This window comes from Salvelinus namaycush, unplaced genomic scaffold (genome assembly GCF_016432855.1).
Source record: "Salvelinus namaycush isolate Seneca unplaced genomic scaffold, SaNama_1.0 Scaffold438, whole genome shotgun sequence".
Classification (NCBI taxonomy): Eukaryota; Metazoa; Chordata; class Actinopteri; order Salmoniformes; family Salmonidae; genus Salvelinus; species Salvelinus namaycush.
Window position 1 is genome coordinate 12,198 of NW_024061129.1, and position 19,477 is coordinate 31,674.

A 19,477-nucleotide genomic window follows, 5' to 3' on the forward strand; every position below is an offset into this window, starting at 1 on the left:
CTTAGATTGCACACACTGGGCATCATTCATAAGGGATAATATTGTCACCCATCAGACTATTCTCAATTTAATCTTGTCTTTACATATGCTAAATAATATTTGTGTGAGATTAGTTTTGGTTTAGAATGGGCCATTATCATGTACATGTCAGCCATATGCACTTGAATAGCGAACGGAAGGCACTTTTCCCGCGGTTCATTTTCATGCCAGCCAGGTAGGCTACTCCGATTGTAAAGCGAAGCAATATGCTTAATATTAGGAGAGTTGAGAAATAAATATAGTTAGCCTACAGATAGCTGATGGGATCCTCCTCTTTTTAATAGAGACAATCAAAAGTCTGAGTCTGCCAGGCGCACCGGTTTGCGTGTGTCAAGAACTGCATCGCTTCTGGGTTTTTCACGCTCAACAGTTTCCTGTGTGTATCAAGAATGGTCCACCACCCGAAGGACATCCAGTCAACTTGACACAACTATGGGAAGCATTTGGAGTCAACATGGGCCAGCATCCCTGTGGAACGCTTTCGACACCTTGTAGAATCCAGGTCCCCGACGAATTGAGGCTGTTCTGAGAGCAAAGGTGTTCTTAATGTTTTGTACACTGTGTACAGAGGAGTATAACCGTAAAGACAGAGAACAGAATGAGATGAATGAAGAAAAAGAAGGGTGTGAGTATGATAGTGAAGTGCTCCCTGAGTAGCGCACCCTAGCTGCAGGTCACATGGAGAGCGCCCGTGCCTTGGCGGCTGCCCCCTGTGCCCGCTGCACCGTGCCCTGGCACCCCTCTCTGCCCACCAGCTGGCCTCTCTCAAACAGACCCTCGTGGCTTGTCCCTCCTCTTCCTCCTCCTCTTCCTCCTCCCCCTCTTTCCGGACCTCCGTCAGCGAACGTCAGCATACCTGCAAAGGTCATGTTTAAGTTCAAGTTCAGGTTTATGTAATTACATATAATTATCCTCTTAAGGATCCGCCCCTTTTTTCCAATTTTTGCCTAAAATGACATACCCAAATCTAACTGCCGGTAGCTCAGGACCTGAAGCAAGGATATGAATATTCTTGATACCATTTGAATGGAAAAACTTGGAAGTTTGTGTAAATGTGAAATCAATGTAAGAGAATATAACACATTAGATCCAGTAAAAGATAATACAAAGAAAAAAACATGTGTTTTTTTGTATTTGTTTTGTACAATCATATTTGAAATGCAAGAGAAAGGCCATATTGTATTATTCCAGCCCAGGCGCAATTTAGATTATGGCCACTAGATGGCAGCAGTGTATTTTCAAAGTTTTAGACTGAATCAATGAACCATTGCATTTCTGTTCAAAATGTTGTAGATTAACAAGAATTTAAGCTTTCTGCCAATATCAGATATGTCTATGTCCTGGGAAATGTTCTTGTTACTTACAACCTCATGCTAATCGCATTAGCCTACGTTAGCTCCACCGATCCCGTAGAGGTTTTAAACCGGAACCTAACCTTACTGCTACACATTAAACCCCCCCTCTAAATATACAGAATCATTTAAAAAGACCCTGCTACAGATTCCTTTTACAAAGTGAGTTGTGTCATTTAACAGTGAGAGAGAGAGAATTAACTTGTTTAGTTCAAAGTTATAAGAGAAGTATAAAGAGAGTGTTGCTGAGATTCTACTGTTTACCGTATCCCTGCACACATCCACTCTTGAACTCTCCTTCGAACTTCATCCCGTCAAAACGACTGAAGACGCCTGCGCCTTGGAACTTCCCCTGAATGAACTCTCCTTCGTACCTGCAAGAGACACCCAGATGCACAAACAGTGGGGTGTGTTCATTAGGCACCAAACGGAAGAACACAGACGGAAACAGGGAGGAACTAACTGGGTTTGTCCAATAAGAAATGCTCAGGTCTGTGGACAATGCTGTCAACATTTACATTTTAGTCATTTAGCAGACCCTCTTATCGAGAGCGACTTAGGAGCAAGTCCCTTGCTCAAGGCCACATCGACAGATTTTTCACCTAGTCGGCTCAGGGAACCAGAGACCTTTTGGTTACTGGCCAAGCGATGTTAACCGCTAGGCTACCTCACAAAACATGGGTCTACGCTACATCATCAAACACCTGGATAACCCAAAGACATATGCAGTGATATTGTTTGTGGACTTTAGTTCAGCATTCAATAGCATCATCCCAGAACTGTTACAAGACATTCCCAGCTGAACATGTCCAGCTCCATCTGTGTGGGACACTGACTTCCTGTCCAACAACACGTGAAGCTGGGAAAACACCTTTCAGACTCTTTATCCCTCAGCCCTGGAGCGCCACAAGGATGTGTTCTCTCGCCTCTACTCACTCTAGACCAATGACTGCACCTCCAACAGCGCATCTGTCAAACTTCTCAAATTTGCAGATGACACAGCTCTGGTCGGTCTCATCATCGAAGGCGATGAGTCCATGTACCATGGAGAGGTCGACCGGCTAATGGCACGGTGCAGTCGTAATATCCTGGAACTCAACACAGACAAAACCGTGAAAATGGTGGTTGACTTTAGAAAACGCCCCCCACAATCTCTCCGCCTCTAGACTGATGGCTCAGCTGTTAGCACAGTTGAATCACTTAAATTCCTGGGCACCATCATCTCCCACAACCTCAAATGGGAGGACAGCATCACAGAGGTCGCCAAGAAGGCACAGCAGCAGATGTATGACTTGCGGCAGGTGAAAGAACTCCCAGTCAATCCTGAGCCGGTTTTATGCATTAATCGTCGAGTCCATCCTCACCTCTATCACCGTCTGGTTTGGGCCTGAATCTGCCCGCTGCAAGGGCAAACTGCAATGCATTGTCCGTTCTGCAGAGAGGGTCATCGGCTGCCACCTTCCCTCCATCGAGGTCCTGCTCGACTCCAGTGCAAGGAAGTGTGCAGGAAAGATCATTGCCGACTCCTCCCACCCGGTCACCCCCTCCTCCAAAACTGCCCCTCTGGCAGGCGGTTCAGGTCACTCATGACCAAAACTGCCCCTCTGGCAGGCGGTTCAGGTCACTCATGACCAAAACTGCCCCTCTGGCAGGCGGTTCAGGTCACTCATGACCAAAACTGCCCCTCTGGCAGGCGGTTCAGGTCACTCATGACCAAAAATGCCCCTCTGGCAGGCGGTTCAGGTCACTCATGACCAAAAATGCCCCTCTGGCAGGCGGTTCAGGTCACTCATGACCAAAACTGCCACCTGAAAAGTTTATTCCCCCGGGCTGTGGCCCTCAGCAACCAGCTACCTGGCCTATGGAGACTAAAGGACTATGGACTCGATGCTGCACACTGCATCAAGCCATCACTGAACTGTACTCTAAATAACTGCACTATACTGCATTGCACTCTGTTCATCTCTCTGAATATAGACATATTTATACTGATACTATACATTTGTACAACCACTGTGTATCAAACGTATACACACTGTGTATCAACCGTACATCCACTGTGTATCAATCGTTTACCCACTGTGTATTAACCGTTTACCCACTGTGTATTAACCGTTTACCCACTGTGTATCAACTGTAACCTTTGTTTTAACTCGGTTGTCTGTATTCTGTCTCTAAATGTTGTCTTTCACTAACAGCACCATATCACCAGGTAACATTCTGGCTATGTTGTCTTTCACTAGCAGCACCATATCACCAGGTAACATTCTGGCTATGTTGTCTTTCACTAGCAGCACCATATCACCAGGTAACATTCTGACTATATTGTCTTTCACTAGCAGCACCATATCACCAGGTAACATTCTGACTATGTTGTCTTTCACTAGCAGCACCATATCACCAGGTAACATTCTGACTATATTGTCTTTCACTAGCAGCACCATATCACCAAGTAACATTCTGACTATGTTGTCTTTCACTAGCAGCACCATATCACCAGGTAACATTCTGACTATATTGTCTTTCACTAGCAGCACCATATCACCAAGTAACATTCTGACTATGTTGTCTTTCACTAGCAGCACCATATCACCAGGTAACATTCTGACTATGTTGTCTTTCACTAGCAGCACCATATCACCGAGTAACATTCTGACTATATTGTCTTTCACTAGCAGCACCATATCACCAGGTAACATTCTGACTATGTTCACTTTCACTAGCAGCACCATATCACCAGGTAACATTCTGACTATGTTATCTTTCACTAGCAGCACCATATCACCAGGTAACATTCTGACTATGTTGTCTTTCACTAGCAGCACCATATCACCAGGTAACATTCTGACTATGTTGTCTTTCACTAGCAGCACCATATCACCAGGTAACATTCTGACTATGTTGTCTTTCACTAGCAGCACCATATCACCAGGTAACATTCTGACTATGTTCACTTTCACTAGCAGCACCATATCACCAGGTAACATTCTGACTATGTTGTCTTTCACTAACAGCATCATATCACCAGGTAACATTCTGACTATGTTGTCTTTCACTAGCAGCACCATATCACCAGGTAACATTCTGACTATGTTGTCTTTCACTAGCAGCACCATATCACCAGGTAACATTCTGACTATGTTGTCTTTCACTAGCAGCACCATATCACCAGGTAACATTCTAACTATGTTCACTTTCACTAGCAGCACCATATCACCAGGTAACATTCTGACTATGTTCACTTTCACTAGCAGCACCATATCACCAGGTAACATTCTGACTATGTTCACTTTCACTAGCAGCACCATATCACCAGGTAACATTCTGATATTAGTTTTCTGTAGCAAAGCATTTAAAAGTGTTTTTCATTGCGTACCATAATGAATAGGACCCCAATGTCAAGGAGTTTGTTTCTGCACACTGATTGTGTTAAGTTTGTTTTGAGTGGATTCTCAAAAATGTATTTGTTAGGCAGTATGTCTGGTGCATAACTGTTTAGTGAGCTATGCTGTCATATAATAGATATCATTCAGCTGAGAAATGTCACCAAGAGGTCTGGAACAAGAACAGAATGCTGTCAGAACACAGACAAATATAAGCAGAGAACCTTGACCTGAGGTGGGTGGGTGGAATCTTCACTGATGGACTGATCCATTCTCCTGTTCTCACAACCCAGGTCTGCTACGTGCTCTGTGACACGGAATACAATACATAGCAAAAAAAAGTCCATTTGTGCAGCGATTCGTTTAACTTCAGCCGCGCAGTGTGTGACGTTGCCGAGATCCTCGTTAAAGCTACTGACACTTCATTATCTCAGTCAAGCTTTGCTCTCAAGGTGAAGGAGGTTCGTTATAATCACGTTGCAAGCAACATAAATTGCGTCCCAGATGACTTTGTGTGACATCAGAGTAGAGTTGGATCTAGAGAAAAGCGTCGCCTGTTGCTTCTAAAATCACAACACTAAGAGAACATCTGTTTGCAAAATCACATGGACGTGGTCAGGAATTCAAGCCTTTTCCAGTTAGAAGTAACAGAAATGAAGAAAATGATCAGGGGAGATATCTAATGCAACACTTTGCCTTCGCCCTACAATTCAGGGCCTCGGTCAAAAGAAAGGTGCTATAAGGGGGAACAGGGTGTCATTTTAGACACAGCCAGCGTTTTAGACGTCAGACAGTTGTAATGTCATTAGCAGGGTCAAAGGTGAAATAGGAATGGTGAGACATTGTTACCTGGATCCATCAGGGAAGACCAGCATCCCACAGCCGTTGAAGAGTCCGTTCTCGAACTGACCCGTGTAACACGTCCCATCACTTAACGTCAGCTGGCCTAGACCATGTCTCAGACCTGGGGGACAGACAAACCAGTTAGTTACTGGCCTAGACCATGTCTCAGACCTGGGGGACAGACAACCCAGTTAGTTACTGGCCTAGACCATGTCTCAGACCTGGGGGACAGACAAACCAGTTAGTTACTGGCCTAGACCATGTCTCAGACCTGGGGGACAGACAAACCAGTTAGTTACTGGCCTAGACCATGTCTCAGACCTGGGGGACAGACAAACCAGTTAGTGACTGGCCTAGACCATATCTCAGACCTGGGGGACAGACAAACTAGTTAGTTACTGGCCTAGACCATGTCTCAGACCTGGGGGACAGACAAACCAGTTAGTTACTGGCCTAGACCATGTCTCAGACCTGGGGGACAGACAACCCAGTTAGTTACTGGCCTAGACCATGTCTCAGACCTGGGGGACAGACAAACCAGTTAGTTACTGGCCTAGACCATGTCTCAAACCTGGGGGACAGACAAACCAGTTAGTTACTGGCCTAGACCATGTCTCAGACCTGGGGGACAGACAAACCAGTTAGTTACTGGCCTAGACCATGTCTCAGACCTGGGGGACAGACAAACCAGTTAGTTACTGGCCTAGACCATGTCTCAGACCTGGGGGACAGACAACCCAGTTAGTTACTGGCCTAGACCATGTCTCAGACCTGGGGGACAGACAACCCAGTTAGTTACTGGCCTAGACCATGTCTCAGACCTGGGGGAGAGACAAACCAGTTAGTTACTGGCCTAGACCATGTCTCAGACCTGGGGGACAGACAAACCAGTTAGTTACTGGCCTAGACCATGTCTCAGACCTGGGGGACAGACAAACCCAGTTAGTTACTGGCCTAGACCATGTCTCAGACCTGGGGGACAGACAAACCAGTTAGTTACTGGCCTAGACCATGTCTCAGACCTGGGGGACAGACAAACTAGTTAGTTACTGGCCTAGAACATGTCTCAGACCTGGTGGACAGACAAACCAGTTAGTTACTGGCCTAGACCATGTCTCAGACCTGGGGGACAGACAAACCAGTTAGTTACTGGCCTAGACCATGTCTCAGACCTGGGGGACAGACAAACCAGTTAGTTACTGGCCTAGACCATGTCTCAGACCTGGGGGACAGACAACCCAGTTAGTTACTGGCCTAGACCATGTCTCAGACCTGGGGGAGAGACAAACCAGTTAGTTACTGGCCTAGACCATGTCTCAGACCTGGGGGAGAGACAACCCAGTTAGTTACTGGCCTAGACCATGTCTCAGACCTGGGGGACAGACAAACCAGTTAGTTACTGGCCTAGACCATGTCTCAGACCTGGGGGACAGACAAACCAGTTAGTTACTGGCCTAGACCATGTCTCAGACCTGGGGGACAGACAACCCAGTTAGTTACTGGCCTAGACCATGTCTCAGACCTGGGGGACAGACAAACCAGTTAGTTACTGGCCTAGACCATGTCTCAGACCTGGGGGACAGACAAACCAGTTAGTTACTGGCCTAGACCATGTCTCAGACCTGGGGGAGAGACAACCCAGTTAGTTACTGGCCTAGACCATGTCTCAGACCTGGGGGACAGACAAACCAGTTAGTTACTGGCCTAGACCATGTCTCAGACCTGGGGGACAGACAAACCAGTTAGTTACTGGCCTAGACCATGTCTCAGACCTGGGGGAGAGATAACCCAGTTAGTTACTGGCCTAGACCATGTCTCAGACCTGGGGGACAGACAAACCAGTTAGTTACTGGCCTAGACCATGTCTCAGACCTGGGGGACAGACAAACCAGTTAGTTACTGGCCTAGACCATGTCTCAGACCTGGGATAGAGACAAACCAGTTAGTTACTGGCCTAGACCATGTCTCAGACCTGGGGGACAGACAAACCAGTTAGTTACTGGCCTAGACCATGTCTCAGACCTGGGGGACAGACAAACCCAGTTAGTTACTGGCCTAGACCATGTCTCAGACCTGGGGGACAGACAAACCAGTTAGTTACTGGCTTAGACCATGTCTCAGACCTGGGGGACAGACAACCCAGTTAGTTACTGGCCTAGACCATGTCTCAGACCTGGGGGAGAGACAAACCAGTTAGTTACTGACCTAGACCATGTCTCAGACCTGGGGGAGAGACAACCCAGTTAGTTACTGGCCTAGACCATGTCTCAGACCTGGGGGACAGACAAACCAGTTAGTTACTGGCCTAGACCATGTCTCAGACCTGGGGGACAGACAACCCAGTTAGTTACTGGCCTAGACCATGTCTCAGACCTGGGGGACAGACAAACCAGTTAGTTACTGGCCTAGACCATGTCTCAGACCTGGGGGACAGACAAACCAGTTAGTTACTGGCCTAGACCATGTCTCAGACCTGGGGGACAGACAAACCAGTTAGTTACTGGCCTAGACCATGTCTCAGACCTGGGGGACAGACAAACCAGTTAGTTACTGGCCTAGACCATGTCTCAGACCTGGGGGAGAGACAACCCAGTTAGTTACTGGCCTAGACCATGTCTCAGACCTGGGGGACAGACAAACCAGTTAGTTACTGGCCTAGATCATGTCTCAGACCTGGGGGACAGACAAACCAGTTAGTTACTGGCCTAGACCATGTCTCAGACCTGGGGGACAGACAACCCAGTTAGTTACTGGCCTAGACCATGTCTCAGACCTGGGGGACAGACAAACCAGTTAGTTACTGGCCTAGACCATGTCTCAGACCTGGGGGACAGACAAACCAGTTAGTTACTGGCCTAGACCATGTCTCAGACCTGGGGGACAGACAAACCAGTTAGTTACTGGCCTAGACCATGTCTCAGACCTGGGATAGAGACAAACCAGTTAGTTACTGGCCTAGACCATGTCTCAGACCTGGGGGACAGACAACCCAGTTAGTTACTGGCCTAGACCATGTCTCAGACCTGGGGGACAGACAACCCAGTTAGTTACTGGCCTAGACCATGTCTCAGACCTGGGGGACAGACAACCCAGTTAGTTACTGGCCTAGACCATGTCTCAGACCTGGGGGACAGACAAACCAGTTAGTTACTGGCCTAGACCATGTCTCAGACCTGGGGGACAGACAAACCAGTTAGTTACTGGCCTAGACCATGTCTCAGACCTGGGGGACAGACAAACCAGTTAGTTACTGGCCTAGACCATGTCTCAGACCTGGGGGACAGACAAACCAGTTAGTTACTGGCCTAGACCATGTCTCAGACCTGGGGGAGAGACAACCCAGTTAGTTACTGGCCTAGACCATGTCTCAGACCTGGGGGACAGACAAACCAGTTAGTTACTGGCCTAGATCATGTCTCAGACCTGCGGGACAGACAAACCAGTTAGTTACTGGCCTAGACCATGTCTCAGACCTGGGGGACAGACAACCCAGTTAGTTACTGGCCTAGACCATGTCTCAGACCTGGGGGACAGACAAACCAGTTAGTTACTGGCCTAGACCATGTCTCAGACCTGGGGGACAGACAAACCAGTTAGTTACTGGCCTAGACCATGTCTCAGACCTGGGGGACAGACAAACCAGTTAGTTACTGGCCTAGACCATGTCTCAGACCTGGGATAGAGACAAACCAGTTAGTTACTGGCCTAGACCATGTCTCAGACCTGGGGGACAGACAACCCAGTTAGTTACTGGCCTAGACCATGTCTCAGACCTGGGGGACAGACAACCCAGTTAGTTACTGGCCTAGACCATGTCTCAGACCTGGGGGACAGACAACCCAGTTAGTTACTGGCCTAGACCATGTCTCAGACCTGGGGGACAGACAATACCAGTTTGTTAGTTAGTTACCAGTTAGTTAGTTACCAGTTAGTTATTTAGTTAGTTACCAGTTAGCCAGGCCATCATTGTAAATAAGAATTTGTTCTTAATTATTTAACCTTTATTGAATAAATAAAGGTTAAATAAAATACAAAAATAAGTCAGTTAGTTGTTAGTTAGTTAGATTCAAGTTTATTAGTTATCAGATAGTTAGTCACAAGTTAATTAGTTATGTTAGTTATCGGTTAGTTAACGAGTGAGCAAGTTAATGCAAAATAAAAATGCAATAGACTGACTGTCAAAAACTTTCTAAAATCCCAAACTGGACAAAAAAAAAAAAATTCAAAGTCACTCCAAAACGTGAATGAAAGACATCAAAAGACCACTTTATTTTTTATAATAATCGTTTATAAATCACCATGTGGATAAAGGATAAAGATGCCTCATGTGTAAGAGGTTAATACAAGGTGAAGAGCTTATTGGACCATATGAAACCATCAGCTCTATAGTATAGCTGCTATATAGACTCTCTGGGTTTCTGCCTGTACCTAGAACGTTAAAAAAGCCTGTCTGTCTCACCTTTATCCTTACAGACTATACAGTACATGAAGGCCTTTGTTGGTCAAATCTACATGGCTATTCTTCAGGTAGTTGGGTCGTGAAGTAATTGTGAAGTAATATTATTATAATAGGGCCAGAACACTCAATTGCTCCAAATACCTTACAACCGGAGTCAGGGTCTTTGTCAGTATTTAGAGCTTCAAAATAGTCAATCTAGCTGTCTGTCTAACTGTCTGTCTAACTGTCTATCTAGCTGTCTGTCTAACTATCTATCTAGCTGTCTGTCTAGCTGTCTGACTAGCTGTCTGACTATCTGTCTGTCTGTCTATCTGTCTGTCTAACTATCTATCTAGCTGTCTGTCTAGCTGTCTATCTAGCTGTCTGACTAGCTGTCTGTCTAACTATCTATCTAGCTGTCTGTCTAGCTGTCTGACTAGCTGTCTATCTAGCTGTCTGACTAGCTGTCTGTCTAACTATCTATCTAGCTGTCTGTCTAGCTGTCTAACTAGCTGTCTGTCTATCTGTCTGTCTGTCTGTCTATCTGTCTGTCTAACTATCTATCTAGCTGTCTGTCTAGCTGTCTGTCTAACTATCTATCTAGCTGTCTGTCTAGCTGTCTGACTAGCTGTCTATCTATCTGTCTGTCTAACTGTCTATCTAGCTGTCTGTCTAGCTGTCTGACTAACTATCTATCTAGCTGTCTGTCTAGCTGTCTGACTAGCTGTCTATCTACCTGTCTGTCTAACTGTCTATCTAGCTGTCTGTCTAGCTGTCTGACTAACTATCTATCTAGCTGTCTGTCTAGCTGTCTGACTAGCTGTCTATCTACCTGTCTGTCTAACTGTCTATCTAGCTGTCTCTCTAGCTGTCTGACTAACTATCTATCTAGCTGTCTATGTATCTGTCTAGCTGTCTATCTAGCTGTCTATATATCTGTCTGTCTGTCTGTCTGTCTGTCTGTCGGTCGGTCGGTCGGTCGGTCGGTCGGTCGGTCGGTCGGTCTGTCTGTCTGTCTGTCTGTCTGTCTGTCTGTCTGTCTGTCTGTCTGTCTGTCTGTCTGTCTGTCTGTCTGTCTGTCTGTCTGTCTGTCTGTCTGTCTGTCTGTCTGTCTGTCGTCTGTCTAGCTGTCTATCTCACTTTTGTCCTTGTTCTTTAGACTATACATGCAGCTTATTTAGAAGTTCCAGGCCTGTCTACTCAAACCCACATCACTTGTCATGGGGTGTTTGGGTCAGGAAAAAAATGTATTGCTTCAAATACAACTCTCAGGGCTTCCAAAGTTTCTTGGAAGTTGAAAAGAAGCTGCCTGTCTTTCCTTGGTCCTTGTTAACTTCTAGACTGTTGTTTCTTTGGGAGTTCTAGGCATGTTCTATTCAAACACACATCTCAGGGTCTCTGTAACATGTGTAGTGAAAGAAAATGACACTTTTCGTGGGCAGTTGGATCGAAAGTAATTTAACAGTGAGGTAGGACTAAAACATTTTCTTGCTCTAAGACATACCGATCTCAGGGTCTCTGAATGTACTTGGAACTTAACAAACAGGCTGCCTTGTCACTTCTAGCAAAGAATGTGAGTAAAAAAATGTAGCGAGTAAAAAAAAAAAAAAAGAATTATATTGTAGATGTTTTGTCCTGTCAGTCTACGGAGATTTAACAAATACCCTCTAGGAGGCATTCAAGCCAAGTCTCAACACACTGTATTTTACACCTGTGTGTATTGAAGGCTACAGCCTTCTCCCAGTTGTAGCCTACTGAATGAGGTCCACTGCATGGGGTCCACTGAATGAAGTCCACTGCATGGGGTCTACTGAATGAGGTCCACTGAATGAGGTCCACTGAATGAAGTCCACTGAATGAGGTCCACTGAATGAGGTCCACTGAATGAGGTCCACTGAATGAGGTCCACTGCATGGGGTCCACTGAATGAAGTCCACTGAATGAGGTCCACTGAATGAGGTCCACTGAATGAGGTCCACTGAATGAGGTCCACTGAATGAGGTCAGGTGAAATGTTCTGAGCTTCTCGTTGCTCCGTAGGTATTTGGGCAGCAATACGTTTGAACGTAAAGAAGCGGAGCACACAAGTGAACACAGTGGATTAGGATTTAGGAAGGGGGGGTGAGAGGAGTGGAGGGAGGAGGGGTGAGAGGAGTGGAGGGAGGAGGGGTGAGAGAGGGGTGAGGGAGGAGGGGTGAGAGGAGTGGAGGGAGGAGGGGTGAGAGGAGTGGAGGGAGGAGAGGTTGAGAGGAGTGGAGGGAGGAGGGGTGAGAGGAGTGGAGGGAGGAGGGGTGAGGGAGGAGGGGTGAGAGGAGTGGAGGGAGGAGGGGTGAGAGGAGTGGAGGGAGGAGGGGTGAGAGGAGTGGAGGGAGGAGAGGTTGAGAGGAGTGGAGTGAGGAGAGGTGAGAGGAGTGGAAGGAGGAGGGGTGAGAGGGGTGAGGGAGGAGGGGTGAGAGAAGGAGAGGAAAGGGTGAGGGAGGGAGGGGATGGGATGAAAGAGCACAGGGCTGCCAGCTAGTGGTGTAGATTGACTAAATTAGATGTGCCATCTGTCACTATGACTACGCAAACCTCCTCTCTCTAATCTCAGTTCAGTTTTTTTTTAAATGAGATTTGGACGGCGAGGTAAAACTAAACTGGCTGTTAGACGAAATTCAGTCAAGACCCTTCCGGAATCAAATCAAATTGTATTTGTCACATGCACCGAATACAACAGGTGTAGACCTTACAGTGATATGCTTACTTATAAGCCCTTAATGTGTATGTCTGTGTGTGTATCTGCACGTGCGTGTGTGTGTGTGTGTGTGAGGGCCGTACGGTGTTGTGTCCCCCAAATCTCAGTCTGGAAGCCAGCCAAGTAGAGTTAAGTGAGAGGCGGTCGCTGAGATTTCACAAGGCTTCCTTCCACTGACTGAGGTCCACTGAATGTTGGTTAGATATTAGGTTTTGTTGTGGAATTGTTAGATATTACCTGTTAGATACTGCCTCACTGTCGGATCTAGAAGCATAAGCATTTCGCTACACTCGCAATAACATCTGCTAACCATGTGTATGTGACCAATAACATCTGCTAACCATGTGTATGTGACCAATAACATCTGCTAACCATGTGTATGTGACCAATAACATCCGCTAACCATGTGTATGTGACCAATAACATCTGCTAACCACGTGCATGTGACCAATAACATCTGCTAACCACGTGTATGTGACCAATAACATCTGCTAACCACGTGTATGTGACCAATAACATCTGCTAACCATGTGTATGTGACCAATAACATCTGCTAACCATGTGTATGTGACCAATAACATCTGCTAACCATGTGTATGTGACCAATAACATCTGCTAACCATGTGTATGTGACCAATAACATCTGCTAACCATGTGTATGTGACCAATAACATCTGCTAACCATGTGTATGTGACCAATAACATCTGCTAACCATGTGTATGTGACCAATAACATCTGCTAACCATGTGTATGTGACCAATACATTTCCATTTGATTTGTCAAGCCAGGACGTTAGTCGTCTTACACAAGGCAAGGGGGTTGAAATGGCAACAATTTAAAACTTAAAGAACACGAGAAAGTGTATTTCTATCCTATGTTTCTCTAACACACATGATCAAGGTCAAATTCCTGAACTGTCAAAAACATTCTGAACGAAAATAATGTATGGGAAATGACTTGACAGTTTGACAGAACTATTATCAATGCCACAAGTTGTTTCCAAGCAAGATATGTACAACACACAAACATTTCCCCATAGCATTACAACTAACTCATTTCCCCCTAGTATTACAACTAATTCATTTCCCCCTAGTATTACAACTAATTCATTTCCCCCCAGTATTACAACTAATTCATTTCCCCCCAGCATTACAACTAATTCATTTCCCCCCAGTATTACAACTACTTCATTTCCCCCCAGTAATACAACTAATTCATTTCCCCCTAGTATTACAACTAATTCATTTCCCCATAGCATTACAACTAATTCATTTCCCCCCAGTATTACAACTAATTCATTTCCCCTAGCATTACAACTAATTCATTTCCCCCTAGTATTACAACTAATTAATTTCCCCTAGCATTACAACTAATTCATTTCCCCCTAGTATTACAACTAATTCATTTCCCCTAGCATTACAACTAATTCATTTCCCCCTAGTATTACAACTAATTCATTTCCCCCTACTATTACAACTAATTCATTTCCCCCTAGCATTACAACTAATTCATTTCCCCCTAGCATTACAACTAATTCATTTCCCCCTAGTATTACAACTAATTCCTTTCCCCCTAGTATTACAACTAATTCATTTCCCCCTAGCATTACAACTACTTAATTTCCCCCCAGTATTACAACTAATTCATTTCCCCCTAGTATTACAACTAATTCATTTCCCCTAGCATTACAACTACTTCATTTCCCCCCAGCATTACAACTAATTAATTTCCCCCTAGTATTACAACTAATTCATTTCCCCCTAGTATTACAACTAATTAATTTCCCCTATTGTACAGAGTAATTCGGATGGGGACACAGTGTCTCCTGACCCCTCCTGTCTCAGCCTCCACTATTTATGCTGCAGTAGTTTATGTGTCGGGGGGCTAGGGTCAGTTTGTTATATCTGGAGTACTTCTCCTGTCTTATCCGGTGCCCTGTGTGAATTTAAGTATGCTCTCTCTAATTCTCTCTTTCTTTCTCTCTCTCGGAGGACCTGAGCCCTAGGACCATGCCTCAGGACTACCTGGCATGATGACTCATTGCTGTCCCCATTCCACCTGGCCTTGCTGCTGCTCCAGTTTCAACTGTTCTGCCTGCGGCTATGGAACCCTGACCTGTTCACCGGACGTGCTACCTGTCCCAGACCTGCTGTTTTCAACTCTCTAGAGACCGCAGGAGCGGTAGAGATACTCTTAATGATCGGCTATGAAAAGCCAACTGACATTTACTCCTGAGGTGTTGACTTGCTGCACCCTCGACAACTACTGTGATTATTATTATTTGACCATGCTGGTCATTTATGAACATTTGAACATCTTGGCCATGTTCTGTTATAATCTCCACCCGGCACAGCCAGAAGAGGACTGGCCACCCCTCATAGCCTGGTTCCTCTCTAGGTTTCTTCCTAGGTTTTGGCCTTTCTAGGGAGTTTTTCCTAGCCACCGTGCTTCTACACCTACATTGCTTGCTGTTTGGGGTTTTAGGCTGGGTTTCTGTACAGCACTTTGAGATATCAGCTGATGTAAGAAGGGCTATATAAATACATTTGATTTGATTTGATTAGCCTTACTAGTTTAGCTAAAGCAGTAGTGCTACTGGATCAAATAAAATCCAATTAAAATTGTATTTAAAGTGCATTAAAAATAGCAACACACTTAACATTAAAACAATACATTGAAAATAATTAAAAGCAAACAAGAAGCCGTAAAATGTGGAAAATAAAAAGTACACAGTCTAAAACAATAAAAGCACTAATTAAAGGCCAAGCTTCTGACCAGCTAATAGATTGTGTACACTACTGTACTTACAAGCTGCCCGTCTCTCCTTTCGTCTAGTTTGATTCCAGAAATCACTTCAGAGTTTCATCTGGTGAACGGTTCTTAGCGTCGCGTCGTCGGGGCCAATCTTGTTGTTAGGTCACGGTTGCCACGGTTGCCATGCTAATTTAGCTTTAGCTGAATTTGTCGGCTTTTATATCAATCAATAGTCCTAGTGCACTGACCCCCCCCCCCACACACACACACACACAAACACACACACACACACACACACACACACAAACATCTCTCTCAAAGTTGTCTTTCTTAGCTAATAAAAGACTTGAACGGTGGATGATAAAAGATGCTAAAAGATATGCCATCAGTCAGCCTGTCTCCTGTGTGTCCCACTTCAACCTGTTAGCTATACCTGTCAATACAAACAGATCAATCACCCTTACAACAAGGGAACTAAACAACACACCAGACACACCAAATGACCTCTGACCTCTCTGAAGCCACCATATGTTATCAGTTAAACAGAACGGTTTTCTAAAATAGCTCCAAACTTGTTCTCTAGTTATTATGGCATCCTTTATCTCTGGGGTTACCATGACGTCTCGTGTTTTTGTCAAACTGCAAATACTGGTTAAAGTCAGTGTAGCGTTAATGTGGATATTACGCGGCTGTGTGTGTGTGTGTGTGTATTTGTTTGCTTGTGTATTTGTATGTGTGTTGTCACTATGACAGCAGATGGTATATAGTCTGTAGAGAATTGCCGGTGGATACGGATTCTGTTTTTGACCTAGAATTAGTACAGACGACACACCCTTAGGCTACAGCCTACCACTCCTCTCTGCTGTTTACTCAGAGGCAATAATCTGGACTGAGTTGAGACTTTTGATTCGTTTGAAACCTCCAGACACCTGAGGCTGCCACAGTGAGAAATACATCCAGAGGGGGAATGGAGCATGTAAAGTACCTGCTAACTTTACTTTCATGTCTGACGTGTATTGTTGGCGAACATAAATGTTGTATTTATACCGAGTAGAAGTAGAAACGCAACATGTAAAGTGTTCCATGTTTCATGAGCTGAAATAAAATATCCCAGAAATGTTCCATACGCACAAAAAGCTTATTTCTCTCAAAATGTGTTTTCGTCCCTGTTAGTGAGCATTTCTCCTCTGCCAAGATAATCCATCCGCCTGACAGGTGTGGCATATCAAGAAGCTGATTAAATCACATGATCATTACACAGGTGCTCCTTGTGCTGGGGACAATAAAAGGCCACTCTAAAATGTGCTGTTTTGTCACACAACACAACACCATAGAGGTCTCAGGTTTTGAGGGAGCGTGCAATTGGCATGCTGACTTCAGGAATGTCCACTAGAGCTATTGCCAGAGGATTTAATGTTAATCCTTTTAGAGAATTTGGCATTACGTGTAACCGTGTAACCACGCCAGCCCAGGACCCCCACACCGGCTTCTTCACCTGCAGGATTGTCTGAGACCAGCTATAAGGGATAGAGGGATGAGTAAAGTGATAAAGGGATAGAGGGATGAGTAAAGTGATAAAGGGATAGAGGGATGTGTAAAGTGATAGAGGGATACGCAGAGTGATAGACGGATGAGTAAAGTGATATAGGGATGAGTAAAGAGATAAAGGGATGGGTAAAGTGATAAAGGGTTAGAGGGATGAGTAAAGTGATAAAGGGATAGAGGGATGAGTAAAGTGATAAAGGGATGAGTAAACTGATAAAGGGATAGAGGGATGAGTAAAGTGATAAAAGGATGAGTAAAGTGAGAGAGGGATGAGTAAAGTGAGAGAGGGATAGAGGAATGAGTAAAGTGATAAAGGGATGAGTAAAGTGATAGAGCGATGAGTAAAGTGATAGAGGGATGAGTAAAGTGATAGAGGGATGAGTAAAGTGATAGAGGGATAGAGGGATTTGTAAAGTGATAGAGGGATTAGTAAAGTGATAGAGGGATGAGTAAAGTGATAAAGGGATAGAGGGATTAGTAAAGTGATAGAGGGATGAGTAAAGTGATAGAGGGATGAGTAAAGTGATAAAGGGATGAGTAAACTGATAGAGGGATGAGTAAAGTGATAAAGGGATGAGTAAATTGATAGAGGGATGAGTAAACTGATAGAGGGATGAGTAAACTGATAGAGGGATGAGTAAAGTGATAAATGGATGAGTAAAGTGATAGGGGGAAAGCGGGATGAGTAAAGTGATAAAGGGATGAGTAAACTGATAGAGGGATGAGTAAAGTGATAAAGGGATGAGTAAACTGATAGAGTGATGAGTAAAGTGATAAAGGGATGAGTAAAGTGATAGAGGGATAGAGGGATGAGTAAAGTGATAAAGGGATGAGTAAAGTGATAAAGGGATGAGTAAAGTGATAAAGGGATGAGTAAAGTGATAAAGGGATGAGTAAACTGATAGAGGGATAGAGGGATGAGTAAAGTGATAAAGGGATGAGTAAACTGATAGAGGGATAGAGGAATGAGTAAAGTGATAAAGGGATGAGTAAACTGATAGAGGGATGAGTAAAGTGATAAAGGGATGAGTAAACTGATAGAGTGATGAGTAAAGTGATAAAGGGATGAGTAAAGTGATAGAGGGATAGAGGGATGAGTAAAGTGATAAAGGGATGAGTAAAGTGATAAAGGGATGAGTAAAGTGATAAAGGGATGAGTAAAGTGATAAAGGGATGAGTAAAGTGATAAAGGGATGAGTAAACTGATAGAGGGATGAGTAAAGTGATAAAGGGATGAGTAAACTGATAGAGTGATGAGTAAAGTGATAAAGGGATGAGTAAAGTGATAGAGGGATGAGTACAGTGATAAAGGGATGAGTAAAGTGATAGAGGGATAGAGGGATGAGTAAACTGATAAAGGGATGAGTAAAGTGATAAAGGGATGAGTAAAGTGATAAAGGGATGAGAAAAGTGATAGAGGGATTAGTAAAGTGATAAAGTGATAAAGGGATAGAGGGATCTTGCCTTCCCTCCACTCCCCATGGTACTCTTCACCGTTGGAATAGGTGAAGGATCCTCTTGTCAGGGTCATATCACACAGGTCCTGTTGCACACACACACACACACACACACACACACACACACACACACACACACACACACACACACACACACACACACACACACACACACACACACACACACACACACACACACACACACACACACAATTATTATTGTGTTATGATACTATATACCATGATGGGTCATGATACTATATAACATAGTGCCATGATGGGTTATGATACTATATACCATGGTGGGTTATGATACTATATACCATGATGGGTTATGATACTATATACCATAGTACCATGATGGGTTATGATACTATATACCATGATGGGTTATGATACTACATACCATGATGGGTTATAATACTATATACCATGGTGGGTCATGATACTATATACCATGGTGGGTTATGATACTATATACCATGATGGGTTATGATACTATATACCATGATGGGTTATGATACTATATACCATGGTGGGTTATGATACTACATACTATGATGGGTTATGATACTATATACCATGATGGGTTATGATACTATATACCATGATGGGTTATGATACTATATACCATGATGGGTTATGATACTATATACCATGATGGGTTATGATACTATATACCATGATGGGTTATGATACTATATACCATGATGGGTCATGATACTACATACCATGATGGGTTATGATACTATATACCATGATGGGTTATGATACTATATACCATGATGGGTTATGATACTATATACCATGATGGGTCATGATACTACATACCATGATGGGTTATGATACTATATACCATGGTGGGTTATGATACTATATACCATGGTGGGTTATGATACTATATACCATGGTGGGTTATGATACTATATACC

General features: G+C 44.3%; 1 protein-coding gene across 1 annotated transcript; it reads right to left on the reverse strand.

The window, feature by feature from the left end:
- Window positions 1-713: 713 nt before the first annotated feature.
- Window positions 714-18,619, reverse strand: LOC120041318 (MORN repeat-containing protein 4-like). The gene is made up of 5 exons (XM_038986258.1): window positions 18,553-18,619; window positions 5,624-5,738; window positions 1,656-1,765; window positions 872-895; window positions 714-838 (listed from the first exon to the last, which is right to left on the reverse strand). Exons 1-5 carry the CDS (start codon window positions 18,617-18,619, stop codon window positions 714-716), a joined length of 441 nt encoding a protein of 146 aa, XP_038842186.1.
- Between the last annotated feature and the right edge of the window lie 858 nt (window positions 18,620-19,477).